Source organism: Psittacula echo, assembly GCF_963264785.1.
Source record: "Psittacula echo genome assembly, chromosome: 23".
NCBI classification, from domain to species: domain Eukaryota; kingdom Metazoa; phylum Chordata; class Aves; order Psittaciformes; family Psittacidae; genus Psittacula; species Psittacula echo.
Window position 1 is genome coordinate 4749132 of NC_137748.1, and position 19977 is coordinate 4769108.

A 19977-nucleotide genomic window follows, 5' to 3' on the forward strand; every position below is an offset into this window, starting at 1 on the left:
TAAGAAAAGTTAAAATAAAAAATAAAAATCAATCTTATTACATAACCTACAATTATTTTTATTTTCAAAAAACCTTTTTTTTTTCCTTGCCAGTATTTTGTTAGCATCAAAATAATGATTCCTTTTTTCATATACTTATTTTTAAAAAAGAAAGTTAATTTCAGTTCATTGAAAATGAAAAGAAAGTTATTTTCAGTTCATTGAAAATGGTTCCTAGTCTCTTTTTACTCTTTTTTTCTTCCTCATAGGTTGTATGAGAAATGGGGAAGAACTAAAATGACCTGTTTTTTTCTCTGCATGAGACAGTTGAAAATGAAAGAGGTTTTTATGTTTTAAACCAGGATGTTTTCACAAGGAAGGAAACTAAGAAAAGGCAAAGCGATGCAGAAAAGTCTTGTAAATGCAGAAATATAAAATGACCTTTCCCACTCCTATCTATTTCCCAAGAAAATCTAACACAGCTTTTCCTCTTCAATTTTTGGTCTTGAAAGAGCTTACCGTGTTCTTTCATTTTGCGTTTCTTGGTGGATGGGTGTAGGTAGCGCAGAACATCACCAGGCTTTCATTGTGTCATACTCAAAGGCTGTTATGAAAGCTTATGAGAGTTTCCTTCTTCATCTTTTATACAGTCCTTCTGTCTGCTCAGTAAATAAGCCTCACTATGCCTGGAAAACTCTAGATTGACTCATGATTCATGTAATTTTTCCCTTGGGGAAAAAAAAGCAAAACCTGGCATCTCCCTTTGTCATTTGCAGAATAACTCCCTTAGCACTTCTCCTAGAGGCATTTAAAACTGTGGCTGTGGGAGGCTCTTAAGAGTAATGTTTCTTTTCAGACAATAAGAATTTAGAAGGTCAAAGAACTGCCTTGAGAGTAGAACATTAAAGAGACGAAACACTTCTAACTTCCTTTTTTCTGCTACTTATTTGCCACTCCAGAATGGTGAGCATCTCATCCAGGTCGTCTGTCTTATCTACCAAACCTCTTCAATTGTCCCACATGTCATAATCATAGAATCATAGAATAGTTAGGGTTGGAAATAATGTGTCTAAACTGGCAATATCTGCCTTTGTAAGCAAATGAAACTTGCTGTACCTATTTAGATCCTATGTATAGGCAACAGAGTGACAGACAGTACAGGACACTATTTCTTGACTGGCTGAACAGGCATACAGATGGCAGGGGACTGGAACTAGATGATCTTTAAGGTCCCTCCCAACCCAAACCATTATATGATTCTATGAAATGTATCTTATAGGCACTACTCAAAGTGGATATCTCAGTGTGTGATTCACCTCCATAGAAAATGCCTCATGTTACCCATTTTCTACAGATATCTGTGCCAGTATGAAGCTCTAAGAACTCTCCTTCAGGCTTCTTGAGGAGTGGTTCAGGTCGTTGTGTTTGGCATGATCTGTTTTTCCGGGAACAGGGCATCTCCACACAAGTCTGTGTGCAACACAGATAAAAAGAGGACGAGCCCATTCTCTAGGACCAGACAGCTACATGCAGCCTTGCTGAATGTGGTCATTTGCTGACTAACAAACCCTTCCTGTGAGAACACAAACAAACTGAAGGATTTAACCTCCCATGAGCCAGAGCAGGTAAGAAGAGATGGAGAAGAGCAGTAAATGGAAGGCTATAGGGAGAATTATCAGGGGGAACAATGACTGCATATCATCCTCCTTCGTTACTCTTTCTTAGTTTTGTAGTCTAGACAGTAAAAGAACATGAGTATGGGGCATGTTTGGAAATGTTGTTAAAGTTTCCTTCCTTGGCATCTCCCAGAGCATTAGGGATGCTCTGAACCACTCATGTAGGGAAGAGCAATGGTTTGTGCCATCACACTTTGCTTACACTCAACACAAGCGAGGGACAACATCCTGTCCTGGGGCAAGGTAGAAGCAGCAAAGCCCAAACACCTCACTATCACCCAGAAAAATAGGCTTATACAAAAACCTCCCTCTTTTCAAGGGTGTTAAGTGATGTCTCTGCAAGGAAATCAAAACCTTTGAGAGACAGAGATGAACAGAATTCAGAAATAACTGGAAAAAGAAAAAATTCACACCCATTTTCCCAATGGGAATACAGGAAGTCACCTCATTCTCCAGCTAGATAATGTACAAACCTTATTAGTAAAATGAAAAGCTATTTTCCCTGTGCTGTTTGCTACAAAAGCAAGTTATCAAGATAGTAACTGCAACAATAGTAAGAAGTGATATCATTGCTGGTGTGAGTGTTCAGCAATGCAGGGAGAAAGAGAAAAGAGAGTGAGAGAGGCATTTTAAAGATATGGAATCCACCAAGAGTCATTTCAGCTTACTCCTCTGTTAGACACTTGTTGAAAGCAATAAGGTCCTGTTGACCCTTCTTTCCTTAGGACTGAAAAAAATCCACTGATGGAGCAGCCATAAAGGCAAGCCAATGATAATGGAAAAATACCACACAAAAAAATGTTAACTGCTTAGCTGGGGGGACAGGATATCCTTGATATACTTAGCTCAGAGCCTGCAGTAAATACAGAGCAAAGAAACCACCATATCAAACCAGCCTTCTGAGAAAGAGGAAGGCAACATCTAAAGTTTCAGGAAGTTCCAGTTATCTACACCGCTTACACCCATTTATGTATCTACACCGAAAGTATAAATGTAGTTATCTAACCAAAGTGGTGCTCTGTGGGTGAGATCTTCCATAAAGACAGGACCTGGCTGACACTGGACTCTGTGGCACAGATCATCTTTGAAGTGAGACCTTTCTGACATTGGCTGGCTCCACCTCAGGAGTTGTTTGGTGAGTGCCATACCGGTAACACCTCAAGCGGTATATGTATTGTGTATGTAGAGATGTGGAGAGGTTGCAGGAGCTGAGCCTGTTTAGTCTGGAGAAGAGCAGACTGAGGAGGGATTTTATTAGTGCATATAAATATCTCAAAGGCCAGGAGGATCGTGCCAGACTTTTCAGTGGTGCCCAGTGACAGGACTAGTAACAATAGTGTTCTGGGTTCAGCTTCCCAGGAGCAGGGGAGAAGAAGGGGGAGAGTGAGCGAGTGGCTGTGTGGTTCTGAATGAGTGGCTGGGATGTTCAGCCTGTATCAGGAAGCTCCGATTTTCCCCTTGGGAAGCAGAATGTTGGAAACTTGAAAGAGCTTTTTCCATGTATGTTATCAAATCAGACTGAGTCAGGTCAGCAGTAACAGGCAGAGGTTGTGTAGCTGTTCAGGCTAATGATAGTCTTTGGATATACACAATATTCATAAATTCTTTTGACATCCAACATTTCCTTGTTCATATGCCAGTATTCCATGGAAGCTGCAGCACTATTGACAATATTGACAATGTGGAGCATTGATCATTAATCCTAGGTGATGACTAGGATGGTGCAATATATAAAATATAAAATTACTCAGTCTTTTTAAGCATTTGAGTTGGGGGATTTTCATTATTTTACCTTGGAAAAGGGTAGTAGGAAAATAACTTCAGCTCCTTTGGAGTTTGAAAGTTACTCTGAGCTAAGACATTGCTGTGCATTCCATTTTCACTAGGTTTCCGGGAGGCAAAGACAGACATCTCAATGGCTGCCAAGGTATGCTCTTTCTACTCTGGGTTTCCCCTCTATCTCCTAATTGCTCTCCTGGCTGCTTCATTTTCCACATTCTAAGACACTTGTGTCATGATTGTTTTATAAAATGGATGTTCTAAGTACTTCATGCTAATATTACTCTGCAAAGTATGGGTAAGGAGTAACTCCATTTCTTTGAGACTTCCTCTCTAGATGATAGCTAAAGAGGATCCTCCAGGACAAGAATCAGAACAAGGGTAGGATTCATCTCCCCTGACTTCAAACATCTGCGTTATAGGTTTCTGCAGATGAGCTAGTCCTGAATGCTTTTCATCCTGGGGTTAAACAGGCACCTCTGAAGTATGATTTAGGAGTAATACCCTAGAAGTGCTTCTTGCTCTCCAGTGATGTTTAAGGATGTTCAGAGGACTGCAGATCTCAGGCTGAAGATGAACATTCAGTGATGAAGATTCACCTGGAAAAGTTGCATTTCTTTAGGCTACCTTGAACATTAGGTGAAGTGAGACATTTGCTTCTAACTGAAAAATATGCCATTGGCTTGAGTGCGTCAACAAGTAAATTTCACTGAGTTTGATAAATTGCTCCAACAAGAGACTTGCGTTACCATTGTGAAAACCCCTGACAGGCACAACAGTGTTTCCTTTAGAAAAGGGACTGGGTTTTCAGTCAGGAATTTGGGGGCTTTTTAATCATGAAGAACTGAAATTTTTGCTCCTCTTCCTTCCTCTTCATTTTTTATGTTTGGTTCATAAATACTGCCTCTTTCATCCTGGATTGAAAGTGTAAGACAGAAATGAGTTCCCTGATCTTCTTTATGCTGCTGTTAGATATTGAGTCAGAGTGAACACTGGCTAGTTTGCAGAAATCTGGGTGCTCTGGATGGATCCCGTAATAGGGATGTTCTTGCAGTAAGAAATATTCTGACCCTAAATGTGTTTCACTTTGTATGCCAGGATGAAGCCCCTTGGGTTCGTCAGTCTCATGAGCTCTCAGAAGGTGAGATAAAAGCCACCCGTAAGAGAAGAGAAAAAGTACTGATGTGTCTGGAAACACTTGGGATTCGTTGTGAGCAGGTAAGCACTGACAGTCCTAGTAAGGAAAGGAGGTAACTGTCCAGTGATGTGAGTGGCACACAGAGTGCCGTTTGAAGTGAGGTCTAGACCCAAGGAAGCATCATCTGTTGTCACAAGTTTTCCAGTGCAGGCTTTCTTTCCGCTGTTGGGAAAAAGATTCAGGCTGGAAATTTCCAAGAAGACAAATGGGAACGTGAAACTGAATTATCAGTGGAATTCCCAGCTGCAGTTCCCATATCTATCAGCTAATTAATTATTTGCTTGCCCTTGCACATCTCTGTATACATGTCGTGACAGTCAGGAATGGTGCCTGAGGACTGGAATAAAGTGAATTTCACCCCAGTCTTCAAACAGGGCAAAAGGAAGGACCCAGGGAGGTACAGGCCAGTCAGCCTCCATCCCTGGAAAGGTGATGGAACAGCTAATCCTGGAGGCAGCCTCTAAGCACATGCAAGACAAGAAGGTGGGAGACTGTTCAGCAAGTTGAAACATTGGTGTGGTATCAATAACTTTGTAGCCACAAATCGAAAGCACAGCACCATATGGGCTGCTGTGTAGAAAGCTGACTCTCTTCCAGCCATAACCAGTACTACATGTTCTTGAGAATTTCCTGTGGCTGGCTCTAATAGTTTTACCTTCCTGTTTTGGAAGAAAACACCAGTTCTCGGTGACAAAAAGGTAACAGATGTGACATCTACAGGAACACAACATGCACTGCTCAAAATGTGTGTATATTTTGAAGCTACAGCACAGGAGCACAGCACAAATCTCAACATAATATAAAAGAGAACCCATTCTGTGACTGTCAGGTAAAGGAAAAAGTAGGGGAAAAGAGGCAGGTTATGGAATGTGTTTTAGAACAAGAAGCGTGTCAGGTGAGAATTGCAATAGCCTTTATCCTTGTCTGTTTAAGCCTTTGGTCTAAAAGAAATGTGTTTTCTGTCCACTTTCCAGAATAAGGTGCCTAATATTGTTGTTCTGGGATCAGGCGGGGGCCTGCGTGCCATGATAGCCATGCTAGGAACCTTGGTGGAGCTGAAGAAGCAAAATTTCTTGGATGCTGTCACGTATCTGTGTGGGGTGTCAGGATCCACTTGGTAGGTCCGGTGTGACCATGAATGTTTTTCCTGCTCTATAGATTCAATAGCAATTCAACACTGTTGTCACTGTTCATAACTCCCTGTTGGGCTCACAATGGAGTGGTAGGTGAGATATGTGCCTGTGCAATTGTGGGAGGTACAGGGAATATTTGTGACATTAACTACAGTCCTACAAGACTGACCTTGGATCTCCAGAGAGGATGAAATTAGCACCTCGGTGGTGATTCTACCACGGATACTGTACCTGTGTGCATATTCAGATCAAAAAGCAAAGCCCTGTTTGCTTTCCGCTATGCTAGAAACAGGACTTTTCTTTCTCTTCAAAAGGTGTATGTCCCTCCTGTATAAGAATCAGAAATGGTCAGAAAAACTGATGTCCTTAGAAGAGAAACTGTATGAAAGCCTCAGTAATTCCTCCTGGCATATTGCAAAAGCTGAAGAGATCTTAGAGGAGTCAGCAAAAGATGAACATTACTCACTGACCAACTTCTGGGCTGCCTGTTTTGTATACCAAATACTGCAGCAGGTAAGAAGCTAACTGCAAATGCGTTGGGATTGTTTTGAAGATCTCGGAGTAATTGCAACTAAGTTTGACCTTGGTGGGTGTTTATTAGAGTAGTTGTATAAATTGAAGCAATACTTTAGACCATGACATTTTATCTCTAAATATGAAAAAGTAGAAGCAGCTAATCCAGCTCCTTGGTTAATCCAAGTCTTCTAAGTGGGGGTGTCCTTAGTGCTATAGCAGAGGGGAAGGGCATTTTATGTTCCTTCAGAAGTCCATGCTTGTTTTTCAGTTTGATGACAATGAGCTGGCTGATCACAAGGAGGCCTCAGAGACTGGAATAAATCCGTACCCAATTTATGCAGCAGTGGACAAAGAAAAACTGAGTGAAAAAGGTGCAAAGTTTCCAGGTAAAATATGGGCTTCTAGTCTAACTGTATCTTAAATGCCATGTATTAGATTCTTTTCACTTAATAGCAGGCGTTAAATGTGCTTATACCTGATTGCTGACTGTGAGCCTATGTCTTTTCTTATTGATAATGGAGGAAAATATGCTTCCATGGGCTTCCATGTGATTCAGCCACTTCCACAAAGAGTCTGAATCACATTCTGTAAAAGTGGCTTTTGTGATAGGATAAGGTGAGCCATCCCTAGAATAGTATGGGATAACAAGAGCATATCATAGAGCAGGTGGTAGCATTCTTACAACTTAGTTTATTCTCTATATGCCAATTCATCTTTGTCAGCTAACATCAGAGGATTTTAGAAAGGAAAAGGAAAACAACTGTGATGCTACTTTGGGACAGTGAGGTCAAATGTGTTTCCAAGCACTGAATGAAAAAGTTGTTTCATTTTTCTCAGGGACCTGGTTTGAATTCACTCCCCATGAGTCTGGATATCCTGCCTTGGGTGCTTTTGTGAGTACCAGGTACTTTGGAAGTGAATTTGAGAAGGGTAAGCTGAAGAAAAAGAAGAAGAAAAACATTTGTTATATGCAAGGTGAATTTTCCTAATTCTGCTTCGTAGAAAAAATACAGGTTTAGCTATTCTGTATCTTTCTGCAGGTAACAAGAATGCATCTATTATTCCATGAATGCATGCATAATAGTATATGAATTCTGGAGAGCAGTTCTTCTCACTTCATGTGTTCAAACTGGTACATCTGAATACCTCTCTACACTCCACTGTCCACACTGACCAGTTTATGTGGTTGTTATGGGAAGTTAGAGATATACTGTAGCTTACTGAAGTTAATAAAACAGTTCCAACCCAGATGCTGAAATGTTGTCATCCCAGCATGTTCGCTTTGCAGGGAGAGATGCTTTGCAAATTAGAGACATCCTCTTGTGAGGACCAGAAGCTCATATTTTGCTTCACTGTGTTTCAGTCTAGGACCACACCTCTTTCATTCACTACCTAAGCAGTATAGCTGCAAGTGTCTTCTCACTTGTTTGTGACACAACTGAACATAGCTTGTGTTTAATGACTTCATGCCCCATTCTCAAAGCACACCCTTGGCACCATGCTATAGGGGAAAAGAAGAAAAGAAAACCAATCTAGTTCTTACTGTTTAATTCCATTAAGGAAAAGTGTGCTACTGAAAGGCAAACCCGGGTTGGATTCTCAGCGAGGCTGTTCTAAAGCAAGTGCTGTAAACACATTTTGTTGTTTCAGGCTTATGGGGGAGTGCTCCTGGAGGAAGCATGGAAGACAATATCAAGTTCATACGAGGTACTACATTTTTTGTGTTGCTGGTTTGCTCAAAGGAGTTGTTGCACCGGTAGGAAAGTCTGGAGCAAGGAAGTCCCTTATCCTTAGGAGCATGTAAACGAATTGCATCAGGTTAAGGAACATGCAAACAAGTTGGGCGTATGCAGATCCATGGGACCTGATGGGATACACCCATGATTGTAGTTGGAGCTGGTTAATGTCGTTGCAAGGCCACTCTCAATCATTTTTGAAAGGTCATGACAATAGGGAGAAGGTTCTGATGACTGGAAGAAAGATGCCATTCCCATCTTCAAAAGAGCAGGAAGGGGGACGTGGGAAGTTTCAGGTCAGACAGGCACATCTAAATCTGTGGGAAGGTGAGTGAGCAAATCCTTCTGGAAGGCCTTTCCAAACACATTAATGATAAGGGGCCAATGAGGAATAGTGGTGTATTACAGGACTGAATTCTACATCTAATACTTTTAACATCATCATTAATGACTTGGATGATGGGACCAAGTGCACCCTCAGCAAGTTCGCAGGTAACATGAAACTGGGAGGACTGGATTGGTAATCTGGAGAAGTTGTGACAGGTTAGAGAAATGGACCAACAGGAACACCATGAATTCAACAAAGGGAGATTTGAAGTCCTGCACATGGAGATGAACAACCTAGGCACGAGGACGGGTTGGGGACTGACCAGCTGGAAAGCAGCTTTTCAGATCAGTCCTATGGATCTTGGTGAACACTAAGTTGAATGTGAGACAGCAGTGTTCCCTTGCAGCAAAGAAGGCTAGTGATATCATGGGCTGCACTAGGGTGAGCACCACCAGCAAGTCAAAGGAGGTGATTCTTCCCTTTACTCAGCACTGGTGATGCCACACCTGGAGTACTGTATCTGGTTCTGGGCTTCCCACTATGAGAAAGCTGTGGGCATACACAGGGACTGAAGCATCCTTCATATGCGGCAAGACTGAGGGGCTGGGACTGTTCAGCCTGGAGAAGGGAAAGTTCAGGGGGATCCTGGTCAATTTCTATGAATGCAGGCATGTCATTTTGGATATTTACAACGTTCTTATGGACATTTGAATTACTCACTTTAATGTCTCTGTAAGTGAGAAAGAACTTCACAGGTGCTCTTCATGGATACATTGGGATTCCTGCTTAAAGAGGTGACGAAACTGTCTAGAAATGCTTCTCCATTGAGTATAAATCTATGGTAGCATGAGCATGGACTATGGAAGTCCATGCCAGTACCACAGGTTCACAGATTCAAATATCGTGTGGAATGTGGACTGATCTTCTCCACATTAGATTCCTTATGATGTGGAAGTATCAGAGGTGGTATCTTAAACTCTGAGGTAGGACACTATCAAACCTGCTGGAGGGATAATAGAGATGACTGAGATGCTGTCAGGTATCTGAGACATCAAACATGGATCTGTGAGTGATGAACAGAACCAGCAGGAAATTAATACTCTTCTGGAGTGTCAGCCACAAGGCAAGTGGGATCCTCCAAGGCATCTGATACATCTATGGTTAGGTGCATGGCTGCCTTTCCTGATGTCTTTGATTGGCAGGAAGGGGAAGGGATCTTTTATTGGAAGGAGTATTCTTATTTTAATCATTCTTTTATTTCTTCCAAGACAGCCTAGCAAGTTTAATGCACTTACGGCAGAGCGTCCTCTGCTTTGCATTAGGTGAGTTCTTGTGTTTCTTGCTCTTTATTTTTTGTAGCTTTTGGGAGTTTTTTGTTTTTAATTTAGCATTCTTTTCTGCTGTGGGGGTGGTCAGTCACTGGAACAGGCTGCCCAGGGAAGTGATTACAGCACCAAGCAATTTGGAGTTGAAGAAGCATGTGGATGATGCTCTTAGTCATGTGGTCTAGTTTTAGGTAGTCCTGTTAGGAGCAGGAAGTTAATCTTGATGAACTCTGAGTCCCTTCTAACTTGAGCTAATCTATGATGCTGTGATGCTATAGGTTGGATGAGGCCTTGGGTGACATGGTTTAGTGTGGGGTGTCCCTGCCCATGGCAGGGGGGTTGGAACTAGATGATCTCAAGGTCCTTTCCAACCCAAACCATTCTATGATTCTATGATTCTATGCTATGATGCTACGAAATGTTCATATGGAAAACTGAGATTTTAATGACTCTAAAATACAAAATAGATTCCTACAATATTCTCTTGGTAATACTGGAAGAAATCACACCAGGCTTCACTCAAATCGTTATTACATTTCTTATTCCTTTGTGTACTTATTTGTTTATTTGGTTTTTAAATTCGAAATGGGAATGAAGTATTTGAAGCGTATTAGATAATTCCCATTTACTCCAAACTATATTTCTGCTCCTCCTCCTATTACTTTATTTCTTGGAGCTTTTCTTCCAAGATGAACACAAAGGCCATCTGAATCCTGGTATAGCTGCACATCTGTCCAGTTGCACATGCTCAGTGTTAGGTGTTTTTACTGTCAAGTGAGAAATACTATGGCACATGGTTCCTCTCACTAGCTTAAACAACTTCTTTAGGATAAGAGAAACGAGGTCAATGTTTCTAGAGATTCCACTGGATGAAGGGACTACATCTTCACTAATTCATGTATCAGTTACTTTATAATCTGATATTTGGTAAGACAAATTCCCCTCTGACGTAACTTTCATCTTACCTTTCTTAGAGAGAAACCCAGATACCGTCATGGCTTGTCAGTCTGTTCTACTTCTGCTAGACCTTCAGTTGTGTGCTTTAAATGGGAGTGATCCTAAGGAAGTCTTCGAGAAATTGATGTCAGGCAAGTGAATGATGCTGAGATTTCCCAGCGCTTGCATTTTTACTCATCTGGCTTTGCAAACAGTGATTCCTTTTATTGTACATGTGCATATTTTCCTTTTCTTCTTTTTTCTCTTTTTTAAGAAGGCAAGGGACAAAGTGAATTCCTGAAACTGTGCACTGCAATGCGTAATTCCTGGGCAAAGAAAACAAGGGAGGAAAGAATGGCGAGCTGTGCTGAACTGGCCAAACAGATAGAAAAGGAATTTGGAGGCAAGTATTGTATATTAATGCTTATCATTAACAACACCCTCTCCACCCCAGGTACAAACATCCACCTGCATAAAACCTTACCCTGGAGGTTGCCATGAATTTGTTTCTTTAATGTGACAGTTATGTGCTTTTTCTCCACTTGATCTTCCTCAGTGCATCTTCAAAAGGGAAGTATTCCGGAAGGACAGTTACCACCATGCCAAGCAGTCTTCCTAGGCAAGTGTATCTCATTTTTAATATCTTTTATTACTCTTTGTATTGTGCGTGCTTTGAAAAATTCCAGCTTTGGAGTTTTGTGAACTTAAATTCTGGTTCCTTCTGGAGTGAACCAGCTAGTGCTCTGAGGTTAAATCTGGATATTGCAGACAGGTCTTCTTCCTCTCCAATGCCTGTTCCAAGGAGTGTGTTCATGGATAAGGCGTGGATGTTCTCTGTCTGCATAGTCCAGTCCTCCAAACTCTTTCACTGTGCTGATCTCACATTCTCTCACAAGATCTCTTGATACTATCGTGGCTTTCAGCTAGTATACCCCACCTTGTACAGGTTGTTCAATTGGATTGTAGCATGGTTCTTACTTTATTCAGGTGGAAAGAAGATGAAGAGAAATAACAATCCCTCTGAACCACAAGAATGATGTAAGAGGCCCAGAAAAGATCAGGCCTCTCTAATGTACAGCTCTGGTGCAACCAGGGTTGTACATTACCTGTGAGCCACAAGCATGGTGAACATGTCAGCTGGTGTAGGGCCAGAGTCCTGTGTAGTTTGTGCCTTGAAAGGCTTACTCAAAACTGTTTCAGCTGTACTAAGAGTCCATTGCTTAATGTTAATTATTTGAACTAGAGGAAAGCATGGCTCTTTCTCTTCTGAAACACTCAGGCCTTGTCACTCAGGCTGCCTGTACAGCACCTGCACATATGTTCTTCTACCACCATGCATCTCCCTCAAGTTTTGTAGCACCAGTCAAAAAGTGAAGTTCTCTAGATTTAACTATGTTCTGAATTGTATTGTCTCTTCCCAGGCTCAGTGTTCGATGTCTTTAGAGTGGTGTGTAAAACAGTCCAATGTGTGTTGACCTGGAAATGGGGAACGATTCATAACTTCCTTTACAAATGCCGTAAGAAAATCCAATGAAATCATGATCTATGGGGCAGAATGCATGGGGTTTAGCAGAGCTTTTATGCTATGTTTGTGTGATGTTCAACTGTCTTTGCCATTTACCTTCTTAGTGATTTAGATAGCTTTGCAGGTTCCACCCTCTCTTAACAGCATCCTATTATGGGCAGCAAATAAACTAGTCATAAGGAACACACTAGTAGAATCCAGATCTGCAACATCATTGCAGATATATAAACTCAGTTCTGTCACAGAAACACAGACATCTAACGTCACACAAACTGTTGTCCCTGTGTACAGACAGGGACAACAGCATTGAGTTGGAAAACACAAAATGAAACCTATAGAACCCCAGTGTCGTTTTGGAGGAGAACCTGGAGGGCACAAGAATTAGCCTAAGGAGATGGAACTGGACAGCTAAGTTTGTGAAATTGAATTGTGCTCCTGATGCATGAGGAATAACTTTGCTCTCTAGATTCCATTGCCTGCCCTAGCTGGATGTTCAATTATGATAACAGAAGCTTTGGCACCTAGTATGTAAGTAGAAACCTGCACTTATCAACTGCAGTTAGGTTTTGGATTTCTAGCTGGCTCATGCATTCATTTTTCTGCTCAACGATCTTATGGTAAAGCTATGGGTGCATGGTTCTAGGTTCTGACCTTAAAGAGCCCATTGGGAATTCTGATTTGCAACTGACCACAGTCGGAGAGAGGTAGGTCAGGAGGATGGGGACTCCTTTTGTCAGAATACAGCTGGACATCTGGCTGGGCAGGAGAGGCAAGGAGAGGCAGGTTTCAATACCTTTTTGAGATGCATCATCAGTGAAGACCAATAGACATTTTGGGGGCTGGTCATGTGTGTGTGTATATATTTTATATATATATAGGTCTTTATGAAATCTCATGGCTTTCTTTCATTGGATTAGCTAACATGAAGCCCTCTTACCTGGTTGAAAAAGAAACCATCTCTTTGATTGATGCCGGTCTGGCGATAAATTCTGCCTATCCTCTGGTACTTCGAGCACAGCGGCAAGCAGATCTGATCCTCTCCTTTGATTTCAGCTCCGGAGATCCTTTTGAGGTACACTCTTCGACGGGCAGTATTTACAGCAAAATACCTCTTTGCCTTTGAGGAGGTCTTGTATCAGTAGCTGTAAAAATCTTGCCCAGTTTCCCTTTGTGTAGGCTTTTTCCTCCTAATATACTCTATTTCCTTTTATAAACAAGTTTCATTACAAATGAGGGTAAATGTACAATACTGTTTCTGTAGTTGCTTCCGTTTAAACATACATGCCTAGGGGATGAGTTTAGGGAGCTTGAGTTAAAAAAGAACTTGCTAGGCTTCCAAAATGTTGTAGCTATTCTGTATCAGTCCAGAAAGATCTTGTGAAAAGTTTGTCTTTTGTGACTACAAGAATCATCATGTCTTGAGCTACAACTTCACCTTTTCCCAAGGGTGCTTAAGGAAAAGTAATAAATCTGTGTAATCTGAGACAATTTGGTGACAGAAATGCCAAGGTATCAGTTAAGAGTCTGTCTATGGGAGAGGCCAATCTGTTCTTAATGCCTAAGAGCCCATCTTTTGCTGTGAAGTGCATTCTTTGTGGAGGGGCTGTTGGAATGAATCGTGTAATATGCTATTTACTCTGGGAAGCTTACATAAAGTGGCTGCTGTTCACAAGCTTTGTGCCATCTAAAGCAGACTATTGCAAATCCAGTCAGAGAAGAGTGAAAAAGACTCAAAGGTTATTTCTTCTGAACTCCTGAACAGTTGGGAATAATACTGCTCAGGGAGACCACAGAATCTCAGTTTGTGCAAAATCCCAACATAAGGCCTATCCCAGTCAATGCTTTCATGCAAAATCAGACCAGTGTTAAAGTTAATGTGTGCCTCAGAGCAAACAGGTTATTGTCTCTCATCGATGGTCAGATTGATGTAAGAGACACAGGCAGTTCTTAATTTTGCTGGAGTGGTGGAGTGTTGAATTTTGTGAGAGTTGTAGAGCAACAGGAAGGGTTGCTTTGGAAAATAAAACTTGTTCAGAAAGTTGATGAACCTGGTGATGTCTCCAGATGATTTTATAGACACCAAATCCCTTTAATCTTACCATCTTTCAGTGTCTGCCGCCTTGCCTTGCTGGGTGTATCTGTAGTTTCTTAGGCAAAGGTTCCTGCTAGAAGCAAGCCCAGAAGTGAGTGCCTGATTTTCATTCGTATTCTAGACTTAGTCTGTTCCTCAGAGAATTCTTGTGGAAAACTTAGACTTTAAAATAAACTGTATGTTACAATTATGTATAGCCCAAGAAATTAACCGTCATTGTTCTATAGCAATTTGTTTTATTACTGGAGATAGGACTGATTATTCCCGGAGTTCAGAAAAAGCTAACTACAAAATGCTTACACGATTTCTCTGTATCTCAGACTATCAAGAAAACCGCTTCATACTGCCAGGAAAACCGTATCCCATTTCCCAATATAGAGGATCAGAAAATGGATGAGAACAACCCTTCTGATTGCTATATCTTCCGAGGAGACAAGTCATGCCCCACAGTCATGCACTTTCCACTCTTCAACAACGTGAATTGTTCTGGTAAGATGCTCTATGCAGCGTTGTCTCTGTATATTTGCATTTCATGTTCTCAACATATTCGTATTCAGTGCCAAGCATGTTAGAGTTCTCCTTTACTCAGTGCTGCTGCTGCAAGTGGAGACAGAAGAGAAGGAGCAGGGCAGACTCTATGAAGAAGCTTGCACAGGCATTAATGTACTCACCCTCTCAGATGTATGCCCTGAACTATAAGGCTTTTACTCTTGATTTGTTCTGTAAATCAGTGTGATTAAATTGTGGTCCTTCTATTGAGGAGTTGTTGGGGAGGCATTATATTTAGAAGCCACAGTATCCAAGCCTAGGATATTTACCACTGCTTCCCTTTATAGTTATTGGTGAGGAACAGTATCCCTCCCTCTTAGACACCTGATGAAACAGATATTGAAAGCGGTACCTCCGGACTCTGACTGATGTCCTCCTCTCTCTTCACTGGCTATGGTAGGATCTAGTATGGTAAAGAACTTGTACATGAAACTTGCAGATTTTCAATGATTAATGCTTTTCTTGAAAGATCTTGTTGTTTTCTTGCATGATCTTGTCGTTTTCCCTTCGGCATTTACTTACAAATTGTGTTGACCTATTTTCTAGGTAAAGTAGAAGATTACGGAAGACGTTTTTCCACCTTTCATATGTCCTTCCCAGGAGAAGCCATCAAAGATCTTCTTAAGAAAGCACAGTTGAATGTATCCAACAATCGAGCTAAGATTCAGAATGAGATAATGCGGCTTGTGTTGTCCTCTCGTACAAAGAAGTTACAAAAGTGAGGGGGGTTTTCCTTCAGTACAAGATGTTGGATTTATGAATCGCTCCAAATCTAAGGTTTTTTTAATGAAGATTTATGAAGCTCCAAATCGCTCCATACTTACCCCACTGCACTGCTGATTTTGGCCATTTGTTGTGAGCTTTCACACTGTGCTCTCTACAACTATAACAGATTTCTCTGTCATCTCAACCACATCTCTAAGTTCCTCTACAGACAAAAGAACCAAGAAGATGCTCTTGGGAGTGAATTATTTGGCACATTCTAACATATTTGTGAGACTAAGATGGTCTGAGTTTCTGAAGGGCTGAAAAGGCTCCCTTTAGAAGTGGCTGAGATGGACGCATTGGTGTTTGCAAAGAAAGCCTGAAACCAACAACCAAAAAAATCTAAAAATAATCAAAAGGAAGAATAAGGGATGAAGGAGAAGGAGAGAGAAGGAGGCTTTCCACAGAAGAATAGCTCACCAGGCAGCACGACAGATGATAAAGAATTAGATGAATCTGTCTTAAAGGGAAAAAAGAGCCACTATAATTTGCTTTTGACAATGGAAGATGAATAATAGAGGAACCATAAAAGAGATGAAAAGTCTGATGGTCAGAGACTTACAAACCGTCCTGGTAAAACTAGGGTGTCTCTGCACAAGAACAAGATGTCTGTCTATACCAACCAAACATGAACTGATAACCAGCCTCTGATTTGCTCATGATGCTGGCTTTTCTAACCTCTTTCTTTATCTGTATTTGTTGCGTATTCTCTTTTTTCCCTGCATTTTATGTATATCAGATTTAAACCTTATTGTTTATTAAATATGAGCTATAGCTTATTCCTAATGGCAGACATATTCCGCTTTGTCCCAGTGTACTGCATAATCTCAGTCAAAGAATGTATCTCTTATACTCTGGCATTGAACAAGTGAATCTGTGACATTAAAATAATCCCTAAACATCCTCCTCTAAGGTGTCCTGGAAATCCTTAACTTGCAAGTGTTTTCTTGGGTTCAGCCCCCCATGGCAGGGGGTTTGGAACTGGATGATCTTAAGGTCCTTTCCAGCCCAAACTGTTCTATGATTCTATGACATCTAGGCTCAGAAGCAACCTCACCGATGTACATAAATACCTGAAGGAAGGGTGCAAAGAGGAGAGAGCCAGCTTTTCTCAGTGGTGCTTGGTGACAGGACCAGAGGCAGTGGGGACAAACACATACAGGAGATTCTGTCTGACTTGAGCACTGGAACAGGGACTGTAAAACCTCTGTCTTTGGAGATACGAAATGCTAACTGGACATGGTCCTGGGCAACGTGCTGTGGGTGTCCTGCTTGATCAGGGGGGTTTGACCAGCTGATCTCTAGAAATTCCTTCCAAACTTAAGCATTCTGTTTCCATGGTTCTACAAACCAGCTCTCCCCACACCCTGCTGTGTAAGCGATGTGTCCCAGCAGTGCCATCAGCAAAGTGCCTAATTATTCCCTAAGCTGGAAGACTGATGTAAAATAAAGGACTAACTGGAAGTATAAAATGTGCTAGAGAAAGAAGGCACAACTGATGTATTCCATGTTAGAAACAGGTAATGTGGGATGCGATGTAATTCGCAGGGTAGATGGCTGTGCTTCAGTTATTGGTGGTGTTCTGTTTGGGATGACTAAAGACAAGGGAGACATCATCAGTGGGCTGGTAGCCTTTCCAGTTAATGGAGTGGATTTCCAGTACAGGGTTCCTCTCATGCTAAAAGAAAGCCCTAGAAAGGTTCAGAAGGCAAGCATAGGGATTGTGGCTTAATGGCTCCGAGCATGCTAGTGGGTGTTTGAAGGCTTGAGATAATATTGAACTGAGATGATTTGCAGGCTGTGTATGAAAACCTTGCTACGATCCACTGCTAGCAACGGATCACGTTTTTTGGTGTTATTTTTTGATTTTTGTTTTGTTTTCTTCCCCAGGAGTATTTATTAAGGTGAATTAATGCCATTTAACAAGAATAATTTATTAGTATTTTCTGTTTTGTCAGGGAATACCATCATTTGCTTTGTTTGTGGACAACAGTTCTACTGTTTGTCACTGTTGCTAAAATGTGACGAGAAGACCTTGGCAGCTCACTGCCACCTGGAAAATGATGCAGACTGGTAACCTAGAAGAATTTAGGAGCTTATTGTGGTTATGTTACCATATGTATAGGAAAATGGGATTAAAGAGTAAAACACTAAAATTTATATTTGTCTGCTAAGGCAGGAAGCCAGCCTGGAAAACAGAAATTGGTCGGAAATGTTAAGGTGTGCTGCAGATCCTGACCTGCAGGGCCACAAATAAGACAGGGGAGGATCTAAACCTTATCTCATCATCTAGGGTCTGTATCTTCAGGAGTGAACACACACTGGTACTTCTGACACTCATCTAAAGATCGGCAAGGAAGTCTCTCTGAAGGCATTGGATCTCTCTGCCTTTGACAATGCAGCAGTAGTGGTGAATGCAGTATTTGGACAAGTAGTGACCTGCAGTCAGGTGCGTTAAGAAACACTTAAGGTTTTTATGGAAAAGGGTATGCCCCCTCCTTTGGAATCTGCCCTCAAAGGTATTCTAATGCATGGCCTCTGGGGTTTGTAATGGGTACTATTAAGAAAGATACTCGGATTCTGACAGGTATTAATTAAAATGCCATTTTTTGAGCTAATGTGAAAAGGGAAGGGGAATAGCACAGATAATCTTGTGTTCCTTCAGATGCTTGGAACCTGCAGTTGTGACACACTGGGTGGATTTCTAGCCAAGGCACAGCCTGTTACACGGATCCTGTCTGCGGAGTAATTCCCACACATTATGGTATTTAGAGCCCTTACCAATTTTCCTTAAGAACTGAAAAATGCTGTTCATGATTTCCACTGTGTGGTAAAAGGATATCCACATGGGAACATGCTGCTTCATTTTAAGAATGTGGACAAGAACCTGCTTGTCAGTGTCATTATTGATGCCAAGTGGGGGCTGCCTAAAGGCTGCTTCATTATGCTAAGTTTGTCCTGTGGCCAATTGATATGGGCAGCACAGGCAGGCACCTACTCAGGTCAACTGTTATGTAAATCACTCACTGTCTGGCTTACAATAGTCTTCCAGTTAGGACAACCACATGTACCATCTGATAAGTCTTTTGCTTATGCTTCTTGGAACATCTGTAACATTATTTTAACTATTATTCAGCTTTCAGAGACAAATCAGACAACAGCAGAGTTCATTCTCTTGGGACTTGCCAGCAACCGCTTTTTGGAGATCATCCTATTTGCCATTCTCTTTGTTGCCTTCCTCCTGATCCTCCTTGGAAACATCACTGTCATTACCATCACACTGGTGGACCAACGCCTCCACATCCCCATGTATTTCTTTCTCAGGAATTTCTCCCTTGTGGAAATTTGCTTCACTTCTACCTTCATGCCAAGGACTCTCTACAGCCTCCTCACAGGAGCAAAAACAATTTCCCCCTCTGGATGTTTCCTTCAGTTATCCCTCTTCTTCATCCTGGGTGTCTGCACTTTCTTCCATGTAGCTCTCATGTCCTTTGACCGCTACATGGCCATCTGCCGCCCTTTGCACTATGCTACCTTTATGAGCAACAGGTTTTGCCTCCAGCTGGTGCTGGGCTGTTGGGTGATGAGTTTCATCTTGATGATCTCCCCACTCACGATTATAATCCAGTTGCCATTCTGCGGGCCTGGTGTCATCAACCACTTCTACTGTGATATGGCACCACTGCTCCAGCTGTCCTGCACAGACACAGGCATCATTGAGAAAGTAGTGCTAGTGACTGGTGTTCTGATACTACCTGGCACCTTATCAGTAACTGCTTTTTCCTATGCCTACATCATCCACACTGTCACGCACATCCAGTCTTCAGCAAGCAGGAAAAAAGCCTTTTCCACATGCTCCAGTCACCTCATTGTGGTCACTATTCTGTACAGCAGCTCCATCTTCAGGTACATCCGACCAAGGCAACGGGGCGGGAGGGATTTTGACAAAGTTGTCTCTTTCCTTTACTGTGTGATTACTCAGCTGTGTAACCCTTACATCTACACCCTTCAAAATCAACAGGTCAGACAGGCCTTGAAAGATCTAGTAGCAAGGTGTGTTGTAGGCTCTGATGATATTCTGAAATCCAGACATACAAAGCAGTGAGTGCATGTGAATGACTTCCTAGTAGAGCTCCCAGTACCCTGGGGAGGTGGGGGAGAGGGGGATAGAGATGATGCATGGAATGAAATAGATGGAATTCACCACACCTAAGTTTACAATAACTATGATTGATACCTGTTTCTCTACCCTGACTACATAAATCTCCTTGACTTAATCAGTTGGAAGTAGCCATATTTGATAGGTTTAAAATGAGGTGTGGTGAAACCCAAGCCGGACAACACAGACTCCACTTCCCTCCTTCATTCACGGCTTCACCATTAAGCAGCCCAGCGGGATGCGGACTGGGGAGCTGTGGTCAGTGCGCAACAGTTTCTGCA

At 41.8% G+C, this 19977-nt stretch overlaps 2 protein-coding genes across 4 annotated transcripts; both read left to right on the plus strand.

Moving 5' to 3' along the window:
* Nucleotides 1-2595: 2595 nt before the first annotated feature.
* Nucleotides 2596-16443, plus strand: PLA2G4C (phospholipase A2 group IVC). 3 transcript variants are annotated; one of them, XM_080633500.1, is made up of 16 exons: nucleotides 2596-2790; nucleotides 3542-3582; nucleotides 4533-4652; nucleotides 5607-5749; nucleotides 6080-6278; nucleotides 6550-6667; nucleotides 7119-7211; nucleotides 7932-7988; nucleotides 9614-9667; nucleotides 10645-10758; nucleotides 10881-11009; nucleotides 11163-11225; nucleotides 12028-12123; nucleotides 13049-13203; nucleotides 14544-14712; nucleotides 15319-16443. In XM_080633500.1, the coding sequence occupies exons 2-16, from the start codon at nucleotides 3571-3573 to the stop codon at nucleotides 15492-15494; spliced, it is 1698 nt and encodes a 565-aa protein (XP_080489626.1). In that variant the 5' UTR covers nucleotides 2596-2790; nucleotides 3542-3570; the 3' UTR covers nucleotides 15495-16443. The 3 variants fall into 3 exon arrangements, with proteins under 3 accessions (XP_080489626.1, XP_080489624.1, XP_080489625.1); XM_080633498.1 differs by having other exon boundaries at nucleotides 2599-2790; nucleotides 7119-7256; XM_080633499.1 differs by having other exon boundaries at nucleotides 2601-2790; nucleotides 7119-7256; nucleotides 10884-11009.
* A 685-nt stretch (nucleotides 16444-17128) lies between these two features.
* Nucleotides 17129-19642, plus strand: LOC308229347 (olfactory receptor 6E1-like; the record flags this gene model as incomplete). The annotated part of the gene is made up of 3 exons (XM_080633305.1): nucleotides 17129-17245; nucleotides 17885-17986; nucleotides 18674-19642. The coding sequence occupies 3 exons, from the start codon at nucleotides 17129-17131 to the stop codon at nucleotides 19640-19642; spliced, it is 1188 nt and encodes a 395-aa protein (XP_080489431.1).
* Nucleotides 19643-19977: the final 335 nt, after the last annotated feature.

What these genes read in the sequence shown, in the direction of transcription:
- PLA2G4C (XM_080633498.1), top strand. An exon ending in GGGGTGTCAGGATCCACTTG is followed by an intron (nt 5,750 to 6,079) that starts GTAGGTCCGGTG and finishes TCTCTTCAAAAG; the next exon opens with GTGTATGTCCCTCCTGTATA. An exon ending in TATACCAAATACTGCAGCAG is followed by an intron (nt 6,279 to 6,549) that starts GTAAGAAGCTAA and finishes CTTGTTTTTCAG; the next exon opens with TTTGATGACAATGAGCTGGC.